The 18,820-nt window shown below is 50.5% G+C and overlaps 1 protein-coding gene across 1 annotated transcript in view; it reads left to right on the top strand.

Moving 5' to 3' along the window:
* The window catches only part of NPSR1 (neuropeptide S receptor 1), a 99,007-nt gene extending 94,983 nt beyond the window's left edge, over positions 1-4,024 (top strand). Inside the window, exons 8-9 of the mRNA XM_024563065.2 lie at positions 2,903-3,083; positions 3,894-4,024. Coding sequence (XP_024418833.2) covers positions 2,903-3,083; positions 3,894-3,984 — 272 coding nt within the window. The 3' untranslated portion in view covers positions 3,985-4,024. The remainder of the gene's footprint in view (positions 1-2,902; positions 3,084-3,893) is intronic.
* The last annotated feature ends 14,796 nt before the right edge of the window (positions 4,025-18,820 follow it).

Here is an 18,820-nt window from a genome sequence, read left to right as displayed (position 1 = left end):
TAGTTCTCCACTTCTTACCTCTCGTTCCCTGGAGCCTATTTCTGCTAGCATCACTCCAGTAAAACCACCCTCATCAGCGTCACCACAACCTCCAAAATGTCAAATGTCAATCATTGCTCTGCATCTCATTTGACTTCTGAGCAACAGTTGATTGGCTCCTCCTTCACTTTCTTTGCTTAGAAGTGATGTCTGTTATTTCCACTCCAGAGTTCGAATTGTTATTTCCAACAAGCTTCTCAAACTCGGCATGGCAAGCCAGATGTCTCGGCAGGCTCTGCCCCCTGCAAAGGGATTCTTCCCCGTGTTGTCCCTGTCGGGGATGAGCCAACTTTCCTCTACCTTCAAGGTTCTCCGGGCTGGTGTAATAATCAAATAGACATGAGCAGATTAGCAACACAAAATAACCAAATGTAATGCATACATGTGTAAGGGAACCCCTCTGATAAACGCTTATGAGCAATGCCTCTAATTCAAATTCTTCTAGGTAGTTGGGGGGTTGCGGGGAGCAGGGCAGAAGTTTCTCTTGAGCCTGTGGCTAAAGTTGCCTTTAGCTCAGAACAACCTGCCACCACAGGGGCACATCCTGGGGTGGCTCGTTCTGGACTCCCATGCCTCCAATTCAATAAATGACACCATCTTGTGCCCACACTGCAAATCTAAGGGTTATCCATCTGGCATTATTGTATTTCTTTCATACCCCACATATCTAGTCCGTGCACAAGGGATGGAGGTTCTCCCTACAAGACAGATCTCGAGTCCAGCCCTCCTCACCATCTCTACAACAATGTCCTTGACCACAGCATCCACCAGCTTCCGCGTGGGTCTCCTCGTGTTCCTTCTCTGCCACACAGCCCTTTCTGTATCTACAGATGTGATTGTTCAAAATGTAAACCAGATGCTGTCACTGTCTTGCAGACCCACCTGTGGCTTCCCACGGTGCTGGACCGAAGCACAACCTTCATTCCATGTCTTACAAGGCTGCTGATCGGTCCCCCTGCCCAGTCTCCAGCCTCACCCCCACCATGCTCCTCCTTGCTCACTCTATACTGAAACCAGAAAAGCCAGCATTTGTCCTTCCTGTCACCTACCAGACCCAACAGGCAGAGACAGGGATTGGATCTTTATGGGTACTTTATTCAGATGGTCAGCAATGCAAGAAGATGGTGGGTTTGTACCCTAACAGACCATCTTACATTCCATTTCAAACAGCCCCTTTTCATAAGGAGAAGAAAAGTGTAGGTAAGAGGTTTGGAATTCAGGGAAAAATTCAATCAGATAAAAGCTGCAGCATTCTTTCATCTGTGTCCTAGGCGGTAGGCATCTCTCCCTGGAGCACAGTGGCTCAGATACCATCCTGATGGCTTGCAGTCCTCCTGGGGCACAAAGGTGAAACTGCTTAGGGTCCCCTGGAGTCAGGGTGGGTCATACCTTCAGTTCCTGAAACAATAGCTTTTCACATGCATTGATTACTAAGTGTATTAGCTACTACCTGAAACTAAAAGTTTTCCAATATTTGAGCCCCCCATCAATAGCAGTCACTCTGGTCTTCTTGCTACTTCTTCCGAATGTTACCTTGTCCTCACCTGGAGGACTCTGCCCTGTTTCCCAGCCTGCAACACTCTGCCTTAGATGGTGGCACAGCTCAGTCCTTCCCATCATTGTTCCCCAACAAAGCCACCTCCTGAGAAGGGCCTCTTGACCAGTCTTGAATAGCCCTCCTGCAGCCTTCACCCCGCCTCTTTTTCCTTCATGTTGCTACTTCCATCTGACGTTATAAGATGTGTGTTGATCTGCTGGAGTAATAATCCCATGAGAGCGACGATTGTCCTGCTCATGTTCCCTACAACACTATCACCAAGGCCTTAAGCAGGGCCCCCGCCCCCAACACTAGGTGCTTGGTTAATATTTGTTGAACGAACGAATAAATGAGGATATCCAAGAAGGAGGGGGATTTGTGCCATTTCTTGCTTTTGTAGCTCAGATACTACCCCTCCTGACCCCTCCTGCGGCCCTCTGGAGCTCTGAGAGCACAGCCCTCCTGTGAGCTGAATGTCAAATCACTAGAACAGTCGATCTCACCTTTTAAAACACAACAGCAAAATGCCAAACAGACCACACGCAGTGAGACTCCGCCAGCAGAATCCAGATGCAGAACAGCAGTGCTGCAGCCCCGGGATGAAGCACAGGCCGCCCACCAGGGCTCAGAATCCAGTCCCAGAGGCCTCTGCAGTACCTCGGTCTCCTGCGCCTTCCCAGACAAAGGGACGCACAGACGCGCACTTCCTGGATGGGGCATTAGGAAGCATATCTTACACATACGTGCATTCCAGCGCCAACATAGCCCTCTGTGACCACGGGCCACGGGCTCCGGCCTGGGACGTCTTTTAGTCCGAGAGCAGGGAAGCCCACAAAGGGCCAGCCAGTGTCAACGACCCAATCAGACCAAGACAGCCCTTTCTAGAACAAACATTGCACAATGCCCCTTTCCATCCTGAAACCAAATGTGTACATAATACATGGACCTAACATAATTTGTAAACAATCAATATATGATCCTATAAAAAAGGCACAGAAAGAAAATAATTCATAATAAACCAATAGATTTCATTATTTGAAGACTTGGGCACAGCTCCACCGGAGGAGCAGTGAAGCAGTCTGCCAGATGTAGTAACAACCACAAAAACAAAGCAATACAGGTGTGCTTCCATGGAGACAGGAACAAAGCCGTGACTCGGTTTTCCGAGCAGGTGAACAAAATGTGCGTCTCTGTGTACATTTAAGTAAACATGGCATGAAGGCTCTCACACACCAGTTTTAAATATTTCTGAGGGATCCCGGGTGCTGAGGAACACCCCTGGGGTGTGGCCTCTTGGGGTGCTAATGGCTGTCTCCCCCCACCCAGCCTTCATCTGCTGTTGGAGTCCGTACTTCCTCTTCGACATGTTGGACAACTTCAGCCTCCTTCCAGACACCCGGGAGCGTGTCCACGCCTCTGTGATCATTCAGAACCTGCCCGCCCTGAATAGCGCCATCAACCCTCTCATCTACTTCATGTTCAGCAGCAACGTGGGCTTCCCCTGCCGGTGAGGGGCGCGCCGGCCACTCCCACAGGTGTCTTCCTCCTCCCAGCACTCCAGGCAGGCAGCTGACACAGGAGGGCCAGAAAGGTCCCGCTGGTGTGACAGCCCAGGCCCGGGCCATGGCCCCTGCTCTCTGTCCTGGAGCGCGCCACCTTCGACAGCGATCATCTTCATTAGGTCCCCCCGAGAAGACCTCCCTTGCGTTCACAGCATCTCCAGGTGAGGTGCCTCCACACACAGCAGGACACCGAGGATGAGTACCACATCACAGAAAAACATATGAAGGCTCCCCCGGTGAAGTGACATTCCTGAGGTTACAGGAATAATGAGCAGCAGAGCTGACAGGAGCCCCTCCCACAACTCTACGATCCTTTCGCTGGTTTTCAGCTCTCTGCCTGCACAAGCTACAGGAAGGAGACAGGGAAGCTCAGAGGAAATAGAACAATAGAATGTTTTAAGGCTGGGTTTGATCCCAGGGGCTGAGTTTCCAATACTGGCATTGTGGATCCATAGCTACCTGTGACCTTGGACAGGTTATTGAACTGCCACAAACCTCAGTTTACTCACCTGTAAAAATGGGGCTAACAGCAGTACCTACTTCCGGGCCAGTGATGTCTGTTCACAGGGCTCTGATCTGACCAGAGGGAAGGAGGGATGTGATTGGTGGGGAAGGAAGGTCAATGGTATTATGCAGGAAGCACTTAGCAGTGTCTGATCCTTAACACATTCTCCATAACCGTTCTTTCTTAACATTCCTGCTTCCCTTTTCATTAAGTATAATTATTTTCCCTGTCTGCTTTATTCTTTCTCTAGGAAGCAAAGATCATGGGATTCCAGAGTGAGACAGCGGGAGAGAGTCAGCAGGCACGAAATGCAGGTCATGTCCAAGCCAGAATTCATCTAGCCCCCGGGGCGGCTGCAGTGCCAGGCCGAGCCCCGTCAGCCCTCCCAGGTCCCCATCACCACCTTGGGCACGTGCATGGAGCCTGAGCCAACGCCTTCACCCTCTTCCCTTCATCACCTGGGCGATTCGCAAGCAAACATCCTAATGAGTGTGTCACCTGCATCAGCAAGTATTGGCCAAGACGAACTAAAGTCACCAGCTACTCATGCCAGCCAGTAAAGACGCCCCCTCCCTCCCCAACTCACAGCCCCCCTTCCCACTGGTCACCACCAGAGCCCTATGGGCAGAGATACCAGCGGCCCATGGCCCAGGCTGGGGCAAGCCGAGAAGCATGGCTGTACATGAGTCTTCGAATTCCAATTTAACAAGGAAATAAAAGACTTGCCAAGGCCTAGACTTCCCCACCCCAGTTTTGGGTGGGAGGCTCAGTAGTTACAGGCAAGAAGATGTTTGCCCTTGAAATCCCAACAAGTACACTGCCCGGTATTGGTCCTTCGCGTCTCCTTTGCAGGCGGCCTTGGTTTGCAGGTGGGGGCATTGGCAGCAGCCAACCGCAAGTCCCCGTGCACCAACAAATGACTTGTGGAAAGCCCACACCAGCTGGCCCTTCGGAGCCAGGTCCACACTGAGGGGTTCCTTCTCTGATAGGAAAAGAATTATTGCTAAATTGTCATGGACCACAGACCTGAGTCTCTTGAGAGTCGGGACTGGGTCTCATGTGCCTTTGAGGCTGTGTGAAGGCTCCTCTCTTTGCATTTAACATTTGGGCTGCTCTGGGCTCATTCCTCACGCTCCTGAGCCACTCTCCCCTTTGACCTCCCTGAGCCCTCACTTTGCGGGGAAGCCGATTTCCTGTGGCATTTTCAGGCACGATGTTTCTGTAAGCTCTTTGTTGGTTTTTTGAATATTTCTGGCTGCTATTGTCTACCTAACACCTCAGCCAGGAAGTGCTGGTGGGTTTATTTTGACAAGTCTTGAGTTTGGTATTTATATGAACCATCCAAGTGAAATATGACTAAATGTTTGCTAGTCAATTTTTACCACCAGATTTTTCCATAAGCGGAAAGGGAAGAATTTAATTTGAATATATATACATCCCCAGTCACAGCTCTGGGATGTGCATGAGCTTCTTATTTTTAGCCTCCCATACATTCTTGACATTAAAATCTCCTTGGCAAAATCCTCCTTCCCAGAATTATTCTGAGCTCAATTTTTTTTTTTTGGCCTACTGCCAGCGGAGTCATTAAAATGTGCGGTATATTTTAATAGCACTCCATTCCTCATTATGTGCCAACCCAGAGCTGCATGTTTAAGGTCACCGTGGCATTTTTTCCATAAAGTTCCCTTTTCAATTCCATGCGGCCTCAGGGAAAGTATCTCTTTAGGCAGAAATCAGGTTCCTCTGGCATTATCTTTCTTAAACTTATTTTCTGAATCTGAGAGCCTGAATAATGCAGTTTTATGTCTACACAATAGTTTTGAAGGCTCCCTCCCTCTCCAATCACATAACAGTGAGCAACCCTGGAAGCTGGAAGTGGTGGAGGAGGACTTTTCAGCATTTCACTTTCAATCTAGATGGGCCACGGAAGACCCACAGAACCGTTGCTACAATAGCTGCCCACGCAGGTGCCAATTAGCAGAGCAAAACTTGGCCGATGTCCCAAATGGCACAACAGGAGGCTGGGGTTGTCTCGACAGAAGTTTTCAATCTCTGTCTAGTTCTCATCTGCAGAAGACGTTACCTGCCTATGCCATCTATCAACAGATTCTGAAAGTCAAGGAGCGTGCGAGAGGGGGCTTGGTGCTCTGCACCCTGTGAGCGCGATTACGTGGTTGGCACGGTGTGTCTCCCATGCCCCCGAAGACTGGGAATCGGTGAGATAATGGTACAGGCTGCTGCATTTAAAATGAAACTTGTCTTATGTTGGTGTGGGCTCTAGAATCCTCATTTCCATGCAGTATTTGCTGAGCTCGGCGAAACACGATGGAGACATCATGAGAACACTGGTGATTACGACTTTGGACACGGCATTTTTTAAAACTGTTCTTCGTATTCTTTTTCCATTACCACTTAGACACACTATTTCACGTGTCTGAGCACCAGCTGTCCCATCTGTCAGATAAGAACAGAATGAGGCTGGATCCGAAGACTCAGTGGTTTCTCTACAAATACAGACTCTGAGATTGAGATGAGTTCAATTACATCCCGAGAGCCAGCGCTCCTGGAATCCTTTCCTCAGGGGACCAATGACTCGGTGACTCAGCGCTGAGTCATTTGCCCTTTAGAAGTTGTGACTTCCCCATCGTTCACTAAGAAGTCAGAGAGGGATCATTTCCCCGCCGGCAAATACTGCTGGAGCTCCGGAAGAGAATGAGAAGCTTAAGACTATTTGCTAGCCGTGGATGCCAGGCAGGGTCCGAGGGTGGGTGCTATGTGAAATAAAGATACTTACTTTCCACACCCAGGTATCGAAAAGGTCTCTGGTTACACATCACATAGCTGGGGCACAGGTAAAAATTTAGGATGGCAAGAGTTAGCTACGCTGCAGAAAATAACTGTTCCCACTTTATTCAACTAAATTAAATATGAATGGTAAAAACTTCTCCGCTTCCGGGGCTGTGGGGAGCATAACTTAAAGTTTAATCTCACCAAGCATCATCTGCCACCTTTTTTTTCCCCAGAAAGGGCTAACACCTTCTTAATGGCTTTACCTTGTGATTAAGCATGGGGGAAAAAAAAAAAAGTATCCCTTTTAAACCAAACAAGCATGCAGTTTAAACTGCCTTCCTCACTTTATTTGGACACCTCTGTACATATACGCAGAAATGGCTTTGCCCCTTCCTTCCATGTCCACAGCGTTGAAAGGAACCATTAGCCTGCGTCTGCTGGGGGAAAAATCTATTGAGCAGGAAGTGGTTCTGCTCTTGCAGAATCACCTTAGGTGAGCCGCAGCCTGCTGCCACTGCCGTTCCTTCACTGCCATCTGAGCACATCTCATTTTACATGCAGGTCTCCCAGCGGTCCCCGAAGGTTTCGGTTGCATTTGACGGAAAGAAGATGCCCCTAACTGTTTCCGTGCCAACCGCCTTGCTCCTGGAAACTTGAAAAAGCAGTCCCAAACCTGACCAGATCTCAGAATCATCTAAGGAGTTTTTTAAAATGCAGATCTCTAGTTCTCCAGCCCCAGAGATTCTGAGCTGGAAATCTGTAATATGTAAGCAACTCAGGGGCTTCTGGTGCAGCGCTTCCACGGGCTGGCATCTCAGAGCCAGTGATCAAAAGCGTGTTGGTGGTTGGAGCCCACATTCCTCAGGGCCAGGAAGTGCATGGGCTGCCTTTGCTTCCCCCCTGTCCAGCTGCCCTGGGCCCAGCTGGAGGACAAATGTGTCCTCCAAACAGCCCACTTGACCACCTTGCAATGGTGCAGGTATCTGTTAGGTAAACACAGGAGATCTCTGATGTACCCTTCCTCCCACTCTGGATTAAACACATTTTTTCCTCCATCAAGATAGACCTTAATCTGAAGTCACTGTCATGTATATAGACACCTGACAGCCAGTCGGATGGGGAAACATGGCCACGTGTTTCTGTGCCGTCTGGGAATGAGGAAGGAGGCCCCCGAGCAGGTGTTTGGGGCCTGGAACAGTGTACAGATGTGACAGCCTATCAAATTCCTCTAGAGCAGGCTGGCTGCACCTTTCTGGTCTCGGGACCCCTTCCTTTGTGTGTGTGGATGATATCCATTGACATTTACTACATTAAAAATTAAAACTGAAAACACGTTTAATATTTATTTATGAATTTACAAATAATACACTCATTACATAGTAACATAAGTATCTGTTATATGAAAAGTAGCAATATTTCTTCAAAAAAAAATCTAGCAAGAAAAGAAACTGTTTTAACTTTTTTGCAAATCTCTTTAAGTTTGCCTTAACAGACAGCTGGATTTTTATATCTTCTGCATTCGATCTGTTGCAATATGTTGTTTTGATGGAAATATATAAAGAAAATCAGGCTTCACACAAATATGTACTTAGGCAAAAAGGAGTATTTTAATCTGATTCTGCAGTCAATCTGTTGAGCTATTACACGGTGGGTAACCTCTGGAAAATTCCACCGTACATATGAGAGAATAAAAACGAAAAAGGCAAATAACACCCTAGCGCTGCTCCGAAAGTGTTTGCCGATAGCACGGGCCGGGGCTGGAATACTGCCCTCGTGGATGCACAGCGCAATCAGCGCGAGCCGGGCCGGCGAAGACACCCTTAGCATCTGTCTGCAAAGCTGGCTGAAGCATAATCACGGGCAATTCTGACGGAGGCTTTGCTCCAAGACAACCCCTCTGTAGGTGAAGCTGCTGATGGAACCTGCCTCCTCTGGGGGCCGAGCCCATGGTCCTACTCATACAAGCCGTGTGGGCCACGTCCAGGACTGGGGACAAGCGACTGCTTGGACTGAGCAACAGAATGGTCAACACTCGCCTCAAAAGCTATGGTACCAGTCAAGGTTCTGAGCGGGACAAGGGGCGCCCCTCCTTTGCCCCCATGCACTTGCTGAGCGAGGCCGCCCAGCGCAGGCTGCATTGCTGAGCCCTGCGGCCGTGCGCCCAGCAGTCCCAGGCCCTCACCGTTTGCTTTTCCCTGCACTGGCATTCCTCACCTTCCAACACCTCATATAACATATCTGTTCGTTACGCTTTTTCATTTATTGCCTCTTTATCTCCTGAGACAAGGACCTCCGTCTGTCTTGTTCTCTGTTGTAGCCCCAGGTCCAGAACGGTGCCTGCAATACAGACGAGGGGCCAATACAGGTCTGTTTTCTGCATGAACTGGTAAGACTGACACAGGGAGAGGCAGAGGAGAGCGGGGCTCCCTGTGGGCAGCCTGCCCCTCCCCCCACCCGGGGGAAGGCGAAGGCCTTGAGCTGAGCAGGCCCAGGTCATGCTCCCCAAATTCACAGTGCAGATCAGGCTGCTTCTGCTGCCCTGGGTGATGAAGGGCAAACAGAAGCTGGGAATGTGACATCTCCACATGGAAGGAGACATCAGGACAGGGGAGGAGTCATCCACCAGGACTTCCCCCACTGTCAGTTCTCAACCCACTTGTGCTTGACCAGTAAGCCAGCCGCCAGCGGCCTGCGGCGGTCCTCAGAGGAGGACAGCAGTTCTGTCACGACCTTCGGCCCCTCCGTCACCAGGCACGCCCCCGGTGCCACCCACTGCATCTAGGTCCTTCACATCCCCACTGTTGTTTGGCTCAGAGCCCACCTTGGACACTGGGGCAGGAAACTCTGCCAACCCCTCTTCCCAGACTCCCTGGAAGGTGGGTTGCTGCTGGGTAGGGCCTGTCTAAGGGGGACAGGCAGGAGATTGGAAAGATGGGCACAACTGGAGGAGGGTAGGGGCAGGGGGTGGGGGCTTCCTTCCTGTTCTCCAAGCAGCAGCCTTGCCATCTCCTCAGAGTTAGAAGCAGCCTCAGAGCCTCACCTCTCCTCACTTCCCCAGAGCTTGCCCAGGATCCCAGCCTCCACCCAGGTGGCCCTCTGACCTTGGGATAGCTCTGCCTCCTTCCTTGCGTTCCCCCAGGCTGAGCAATGCTGGCAGCTCCCTGCAGTTACTAGTCTTCCTCTCTCAGCCCTCCAACACCTGCATTGGGTTGTACCCAACTGCCTGCATTGAGGCCCCTCTATCTGAAACACTTAACTCTGGTTCCTCTTTCCCGGACCAGACGGCCCCTGAGTGGGACAGCTCCATTGTGATTCTTCCTGGGACCACTGGGGGACCAGTGAGAACTGATCCTCAGAGGGCTCTTATGTGAGTCAGAAAATTTTCCTTAATTAAATCACTACATTCATCGCTGGAAATTCATCTCCTGTTCCATTTTTCTTTCCTATTTATGTCCTTCCAGATTGTCCAATAAAGCTAGATGACCATACATCCCAATTCACCCAAAACAGACCAGGTTTATGCCTGTTGTTCCAGCATAATTATTAGCAGGGGCTCCTTTCTCACTCAAAACGGTCCTCGTTTGGGTTATAAGTTATATGGCCACTCTAAGTATAGGCCATGCTCTACAATGAAATTAAATGATGTTAGGGTACTCCGGCAATAAAATACCAATGACAAAACATTCCAAATTTGAATATTAACCTGTTCTCCTCATGAATTCTCTGGGAAGAAAGTAAAGTTCGATGAAAATACAATGAACAATTGAGTTAAAGTCCAAAGATTATTAAAGTCCACAGGATCTGAACTACAAAATCATATTCTTTTTCCCTTGTGATTTAGGGTTCAAAGAAATTAAAGTACATGCCTCCTCCTGATTTGTTATTGAACTCCTATGCTTTATTTCTCACTGTGCTGAGGCCAAGCATCGATTGTTGGAGGGGAGGGGCCCCAAAACAGCCTCTCTCTTTCCCAGGAGAGCTTTGAACAGATTATAAAATAAAATAAAGGATGACAGACGATAGAGAGCAATAACACCCTTAGTTCTAATAAACGTGGCTGTGGGCAACAGAGCCTACCAATAACGAAGTCTAGAATTAGTTAGTAGGATCCCCAACCAACTACTCACCGGTGTGTGAGTTTGCCCCTTGCCCTGGTCAGCTGTACCATGACCCTCTCAGCCTCTCTCACAGTTAACTCTGATCATACGTGTTCTGGCCAGTGGGCTGTGAGAGAAATTCTGTACACACTCCTAGCATGAGCCATAAAAACTTCCCATGAGTGTTTCTGGTGACTCCCTTCCCCCCAGCCCCCTGCAAGCTGAATGGGGAGGACGCTGACGACCTAGAAACAGGTGAGGCTACTAAATTTCTGGAAATTGCTTCTCACAGAGCGCACAGCCTACCTTGTCTAACATCCCCACCAAGTGCTGGGGAGCACCGTCCCTTCCTGTGGCAGGGAGTTAGCTGCTCTGGTGAGACAATAAAAAGCAGGAAAGTTCTGCACCAAGCCCAAGAGAAAAAGAATTCCACTGAGTTGAGCATGCTCATAACAGTTTTCCCACTCTCACACCAATCAGATGAAGCCCCACCGTCTCGGAGAAAGGAAGCCTCTTTCCAGGGGCTAGGTGAAAGAAAGACCCCACCACCAAAAATGTGTATTCTTCTTGTGCACCCCTTGTTTCATCTCTAACATTTTTTCCTTTGTTCCGTCCAGACTGATTGGCTCTTTCCCAAGACACGCCCCCTCCCAGCTTCCTCAGTAGGTGTCCGACAGAGGGGAGCTGCCCTTGCTTCTCTCTTGTGACTAGCTCAGGGGTCCCTGCCAAAGAGTCTCCTGTGGGCCACAGTGGGTGGAAGTGAAAGGAGCAGCGACTCTTCTTGACCTCCCTCCCCACCGTCTCTGGATTCCAGAGTCCACAAAGGGTCATTCTCAGGAGATTCTTCCCATGTTCTATTTTGTCGTTATATTTAAAGAATCGTGGCATTTGGCCCCGGCCAGGCGGCTCAGTTGCTTGGAGCGTCGTCCCCTGCACGAAAGGGCTGTGGGTCTGATCCCTTGGTTGGAGCATGTACGGGAGGCAACTGACCCAGCTTTCTCCCTCTCTCTCAAATCAATACACATATCCTTGGGTGAGGATTTTTTTTAAAGTGCTGGCATTTGCTTATAAATCACTAGGCTGTCTCTGAGGGAAGTTTGTGCCCCATCAACTCCCAGAGTCTGCCTGCCATGGGGACCACCTTGCTTCTCCTACCTTCACCCGAAGTGGAAAAAGGAAAGCTCAGACTCTCACCATAGAAGAATACAGCTGAGGCAGGGCCCCCATTAGTGTGCTTGCCGTGCCCAAGGTCCCTTCTGAGGGGTACTGTCCTGCATGGCCCTTAATAGTTTGGCCCAGGTTGGGCTCCTTCTGGTCTAGTACCTCTTGGCCAAAGCAGATAAGACCAAGGGAGACCCCCCAATCCATTGGGACTTATCCATACACCGATCAGCAAACTATAGCTGAGAGACTGAGCCAAAGTTCATGGTCTAGAATTCCAACAGGAGAGGTCACAACAGACCGTCTCAAGCCTATGCGGCCGCAGGACCCATGAACACACAGAAGAAGTTGGCTGACAGGGAAAGACCCATGTGCCGCTGTGCAGCGAAATGCAGATGGAAAGAGGGAGAGACGGGAGAGAGGACACAGTCTGGGGCACCACCCACGGAGGTATCTGGGATCCTGAGTTGCTCAGTTCTGCCCATGTCCGTCCTCATCTCTCCCCCTCCCCCTCACTCTGATCGCGTGCATCACCGTGCCTTCTCTCATAGAACAACTCAGTTCCATGCTGTGTCATCAGCCTGCAGCATCAAGCCTGCTTGTAGGAAGCTGTGCCTCCACATGGGGTTGAGACCAATGTCTTCCGAGGAACTAGAAAGGTGTCACATGAGCAGCTCACTCGGCTTGGCATTTAGGGTGAGGGTTCCGAAAAGATGGGTCCCATCACGACCCTGGGAGGAAGACAGCGCCGATAACGTGGTAGCAGGCAGAGCTGCTCCAGCCTGACACCCTCGGGAACCGTGGGCCAGAAAGTGTCCTGCACTACCAGGGGAAGGCAAAATTCAGTGACACAGGGACTGGACAATGAAACAGTTCAAGTGAAACAACAAAATAACTCGAGGGGGGAAAACACAGGCCCATTCATTCACAGCGATTATTCTAAAATGCAGATTGGGTGACATCAGATCCTGTTAAAATCGCTGCCTTTCCTCCTTGGTTCAGACCACAGTTAAGCACTGCTAGGGTCATTGCAGTGATCTTCTGTGACCAGTCTGCCCTTGCCCCTCCCCCTCACTGCTTTCCAGAAGCACACCTGGAACCCTTCCCGCGGGGTGAAACCCTCAGAGCTGGGGAGGGGTGTGTGTTAGTGGACGGGTAACAGAAAGTAACGCCTTCCGGAACTAGAATTCGTGTCCTTTGTGCCAAGTGCTGTGCTAGGTATTTTCTTATGCTGGGTTTCATTTAATTTCATTGTCACAACCCCTCCTGAGGCAAATGTCCGCATCTGCACCTTGCAGACGAGGAAGAGGAGACTCAGGGTACGCAAAATGCCCCCGCCACATGTCATAAATGGGTTGAGGGGTTTGCTTTGGGCCTTTCTGACATCAGTCTCATGCGTGGCCCCTGGTGACTTGTTCCTGCCCTCGCCTGCCCTCTTCCTTCTCTCCTGTCCTCAACGCCCTAGACAACACCTCTTCCCTGATCCGCTGTGGTCTCTGTCCCTACTAACCCTCACTGTCACCTTCTGTCCTACCCATCCTTTGCCCCTTTACCTCCCCATCCCTATGGGCCGCCCAGGCCCTGCCGGTGTCTGCTACAGCTGCACCCCTGTTTTCCTGAGAAGATGAGAAGTGGGCACGTCCGAGGCCACAGTGTTTCTGAGGACAGCGGCGGGGCCAGGCCAGGCGGGGTGAACAGAGGCTTCTGTCACAGTGGGGCTCTCGGGGCTGGACAGAGCGCCACGCACACAATGCCCTGCATTTTGTCTCTTAATCGGCACCCGGCCTATCTGGCTGTTTCCTGCCATTGAAATCCTGTACCACCCGCTGAATAAAGAGCCGTTGTGCCCCGTTCCCCATCCTTCCACATGCAGACAGGGCCTGGTCATTTCAGTCAGCATTTGCAGGGCCACTGTCCCCGTCCTCATTCTTCCCTAACAATAGCAACCAGGTCCCACCAAGAGCAGGAGTCGGCACAGCTGGGGGTGCCCAGGAAGCGCTGGGGTTTGCCGCCCTCTTAGAGAATGGCTCAATAATTCCTTACCTTAAACTTGGAGGTCTCCAGGGCAACCTGGGGGAGAAGGACGGCTGGGGTTGGGGCCACAGGGCCAGGCCACCTTCCCTGGGCCCCTCAGGGGCTAGCCTGCTGGAACAGCCTCTGGTCTGCCCCCGAGTCCAGCCGTGAGCACGGGTTCCGGGAGCAGCTCTGCTCGTGGAAGACCTCACCCCTTAGAACAGGGCTTTCAAACTCCGGGGGTGTGGGGAGAGGTATCCCCTGGAGCGGGGGAATGCGCAGGCTGGGATTCAGCCTGAGATCCTGCATGCCCAGAAAGCTTCAAGGTGAGGCCAATGTTGCCGGCCTGGGACCACGGCTTTACTACCAAGGACAAAGGGACTTACTCAGCCCCCCAGAGAGGATTAGAGCTGATATCCTGAGGGGCTTTTGTGAGGCTGTGAGGAAGCATCCAGCAAAGTCCAGGCCTCAGGAAAGGGTTGGAGGGGCTGAAAGAAAAAGTCAGAGATGCCTACAGGAAAAAAATAAAATAAAAAGATGGCTGTAGATCTGGGGTGAGATCTACAGCCATGAGAAGCTGAAAAACAGGTGGGATACAGACTCTATCAAATGAGAAATTACCCAAATGCGGTCACACATAGGAAGACCAGGTCCTTACCATTTCCATAAATCTTCCTTCCTTCCCAGAGTCCTCTCTTCCTGGCAACTCCAGGGGCCGACTGTGAGATGCCCTCAAGGAGAAGCCAGAAGGAAACGCAGTGGCGGGCTCCCTGGGCTCCTCTGCTCCCACCACACACTGCTGCGGTGGCCCTGGGCCTGGGGCCCTTCCAACCAACCGCCTAGGACGACACTGGACACCAGGCGGTTGATAAAATCTCTGCCCCCAGAGGGGCCACCAGCCCGTCAACACCCAGTGATACTGATTTCAGGCTCTGGTCTCCTGAGCTGTGGGAGGATCAGTTTCTGTCCTTTGAAGCCACTAAGTTTTGGGGGATTTGTTACAGCAGCCTCGGGAAATGAATACAGAGCATAAAAGATGCATTCCGCTAATAAGCCAAGAAAAACTCTGTAACGTGAACAGAAGTCTCCTGATTTGTCTCCTCGGCGCTGCAGGGCGAGTGCTGCCCGGTGTCGGTGTCTCCTCGGGGCCTTGGGGGGCGACCTGATTAGGGAGAAAATGAGGCTGAGAGAGCCCAGCATGCTGGATAATGACCTTGCTTCTCAGGTGAGGAAGATGGGATCCAGGGACATGACTTCACTTGACTGGGAGCAGTTAACTAGTCCCTAACGAGTAATGCTGCTTTTAGTCACCAGTCCCAGTCCACAGCATTTTGCACGCACACACACACACACACAGAATTGGGTCATAATAACAAGTATGTAGTCAGGGAAATAATGGTAAAAATAGACAAAAGAATTAGGATGGCAGAAAACATGATTTAAAAAGAGAAAGATAGAAGCAAAAAATATTAATGAAATACACAGAACCCCAAAGCCAAAAGAATATCTAGATTAAGCTTCAAAATGGAAGGAATTTACTCAGGAAGCTGAGGGAGATCCTTCAAGGAATCTTCATTCATTCCTTCATTCATTTTGATGGAGTGAAGTTTGCATTGAGAAGGAGATGGGGTGGGGGTGTGACAATGGAAGTGGAGATTCAGGACAGATGCAGAGGACGGCAGGGAACAAATAAAGAATTAGCTGCCTAGCCACACTGAGGGCCCGTGGCAGCTGCAGGCTGGGTTCTGGAGGGGCGCTCAGCTGGCTGACTGGTTCCCAGCCTGAGTCCGTCCTGGCAGGAGGAACGGGCTGAGGCTGAGACACTGCCTGAGGCCCTCGGAGAGGTTTGAGGACTTAGGTGTCTCCCAGCTTTTCCTCTGCCTTCTTGTCTCAGGCAGTGGCCATGTCCCCGCCCCTCACGCCTATCCACAGCCTCTGCTTCCCAGCCAGCGTGACCCATGCCCCTTTTCCCTGACCCCGCACACCGCTTCCTACCCCGCAGTCTTTCTGGCCATGGCCCCACCCCCGTTCTTGACTCTGCACCGAGCTTGTGACCCCTTCCTTACATCCTCCCCACTCTGGCACCCACCGCTTTGCATCTGTGCCCGGACAATGCATATGTCCCTTGTTTGGGGACATACATTCTCCAGATGCAGAGGAGGGAGCAGGAAAGCAGCTAATGGATGAGAAGGTGACTGGAGTCCCAGGGACCCCCACCCCAGGGGTGGGGAGCAGGCCAGGGTCTAGAGTCTCAAGGCCCACCCAGACCACGCAAAGGCTCTGTCCAGGCCATGTCCTCTCCCTGGCGACATCAATCTCCCTTCCCCTCAGCACTCCAGCATCCTCCACACCTGACCCAGCCCATCTCTCTGACTGAGACGTCCCTGCAGTCCCTGAGGGGTCCCCGGCCCAAGTCCAGATGCACATCAGGGAGTGGCAGGGCCTGTGGTGAGCTGGGCATGCAGATGCCTTTGGAAGGAGAGTCACCCCCCAGTTCCAGGCAACTGATATCACATGACAAATTTAGCAGATTTCAGTTTCAGACATTTTGTGGGAAACTTTCCAGTCTTAAAACACTGTGCAAGATAGCTCTGGCCGGGCGGCTCAGTCAGTTGGGCCACCACCCTGTACACCAAAAGGTGGCAGGCTCGATTCCCGGTCAGGGCACACACGTAGGAGGCAGGTTCAATCCTCTATGAGGGCACGTACAGGAGGCCACTGATCAATGTTTCTCTCACATTGATGTTTCTCTCTCTCTCTAATCAATATACATATCCTCCTGTGAGGAAAACAAACAAACAAAAAATAAAACACTGCAAAGTAAATCAGCTAATCGATCTGTAAGCCAGATTCAGCCTGGGTGCCCCTTGTGAGACCCCGGCTTAGAGGCTTATGAAACGACCCTTCTTGCCACGGCCTTTGACGTGAGAGCACCTCTGGCGAGAAGTCCGGATGCTTTCGCGAGACTCTGATGGGCCAGAGGAAGAAGTCATTTCTGATTTTTCTCTAAAGGAATGCGTATAGGGATTATAGTGGAGTTACCCACTTAATACCACTTCACCACCCCTTTTCCTGCCTCAGCTGGCAGCACGCCAACCGCGTCAAGGCCCGAAGACGGGGGAGGGGGATTGAGGGGGGCAGTCACTCCCTGTCTTCTTCTCCTTCTCCTGGCCGTCACAGCCAATCCGTGCCCAAGTCCTAGATACTTCAGTAGCTAGATTTGTCGCTTCCACCTTCATTTCCAGCCACGCCACCCTGCGGCAGCCCCGCTGATGCTTCCCAACAGTTGCCCGAACCTCCCCCTGGGCAGGTCCTCCTGCATCGATCGCCACCACCCAGAGCACACACCGTGTGAGACACTGTCACCTGCCTCGCTCAGGACCAAAGACTCTCTGTCACTAGCAAGTCAAAAGCTGAGCTCCTTGGTGCGGGGACTATTTCCACATGCTGGACTGTTGGGGGCAACGGAAGTGGGAACATCAGGCGGGGTCCATACAGTGAAGCACCCCGAGGGCCCCACCGAGGAGTCGGGCTATCTTGTAGAACAACATCGAACTAGGGGCGGTTTGAAGCACAGAAGAACCTGGTCTAGATTTTGGTCTCAACGCCCCGATTGCGTCCTTCACAGCACGATCGCAGTCTGTATCTCACTGACTTGCTGATTTTTCCCCCGTGTCTCCCATGCAACTTCCTACCGTGAGAGGAAAAGGAGCCACGTGCGCTTTATTCCTCTGCCAGCCTGCGAGGGCCTGGGGCACGGCAGGTACTCGGTCAACGGCTGAGCTGATGAGTAAGCAAATGGGGACTGCAGGGATGGACGAGCAGAACCAACACGACGCTAACCAGGAGTTCCATCCAACCCAAGCCTCTCCAGTCCTGCTCATGTCTAGGGTCCTCAGAAATATGCCGAGGCAAAATGTGCGTTGTGGGGGCGCACTGGTAATGCAGGATGCGGCAGCAGGGACTAGACATTAATTACAGGCATTTTATTCCATAAAGTACAATGCAGAATAGCAACAAGGAAGTAATTAGAGGAGAGACCTTCAAAAGCGCACACACGCCGTAATTGATTGAAAAGTCTGCTCACTGTTAGCGGGAGCATAAATGCCAAGATTTGGTATTCAACTTGGTCTATAAACATGAAAAAGCAAGAAAATTAGCAGCAGTCTTTATGCCTTTTTAAAAAATTCAAGACGATCAAGTTCTCTAACAGTTTGGTCAAACGCTGAAATGTTATCAGGGATTTTCTTTGGGTAGTGAGATATTCTCAGTTTTCCCAAATTTTCAGTAATAAGCATGCATTACTTTTTCCAAAAAGTCAGAAAAACAATAAAACCTTAAGAAAGGGTTTAAGAAGGGAATAGATTTATTGTGTCATCTAGTCATACAATGAATACTTTTCAAATTCTTCCAATGCCATGTTTCTCCTTAGAATGATACATTTTAGAGGAGGTGGAAACCCTGCAAGCTCACCTCATCTAGCCCCTTCATCTCTCACAGCTGCATTTTGTCTACACGGTATCCCTCCACACTACCTGTGATTCTAGTAAAACCGTCAGTCATGGCGATGGGTGGGGTGGGAGCCGTGTGTGCAGAGGCTGAAGAACATGCTCCAAATTGGGCAGTAAGAAAAATGTAAATAATTTCCCTGGAAACAGTAATTACTCTGGCAGAGCCTCAGTGTTCACGTGACTCCAGTGGTCATTCACATCACTTCCGCTGGGGAGTGGGTTACGCTCTTTGTCCCCGCCCTCAAGGAGAGATGTGGGTTTGGAGTGCTCATTCGCCCCTTGAGTGGCAGGTGTGTCTGGCCCACCTCCTTGGACTTCCCAGAAAAGTATTAAGCCAATAAATTACCCTTTTTGATGAAGGTCGGAATTAATTTGCTGTCACATACCTCAGAAAGAATGTTTAATAAATAAACACCTATAACTAATGCCATTTGTCCCCTTTATTAAGGTCTCTAAGTAGGAGGACTCCAAAATACATCTGAGTCTCCTATTTTTATTTTTCTTATAGTGATAGTAAAAAATACAAAACAAAACCATTCCTTACATTCAACTAAACTTTCTACTATAATTTTAAGACTTCTGTTTCCACATGAGTTAGAGTAACA

This window comes from Desmodus rotundus, chromosome 6 (assembly GCF_022682495.2).
Source record: "Desmodus rotundus isolate HL8 chromosome 6, HLdesRot8A.1, whole genome shotgun sequence".
In the NCBI taxonomy this organism is placed as follows: Eukaryota; Metazoa; Chordata; class Mammalia; order Chiroptera; family Phyllostomidae; genus Desmodus; species Desmodus rotundus.
The sequence above is the reverse complement of the archived record's forward strand: the minus strand, read 5'-3'. Positions and strand labels throughout refer to the sequence as shown.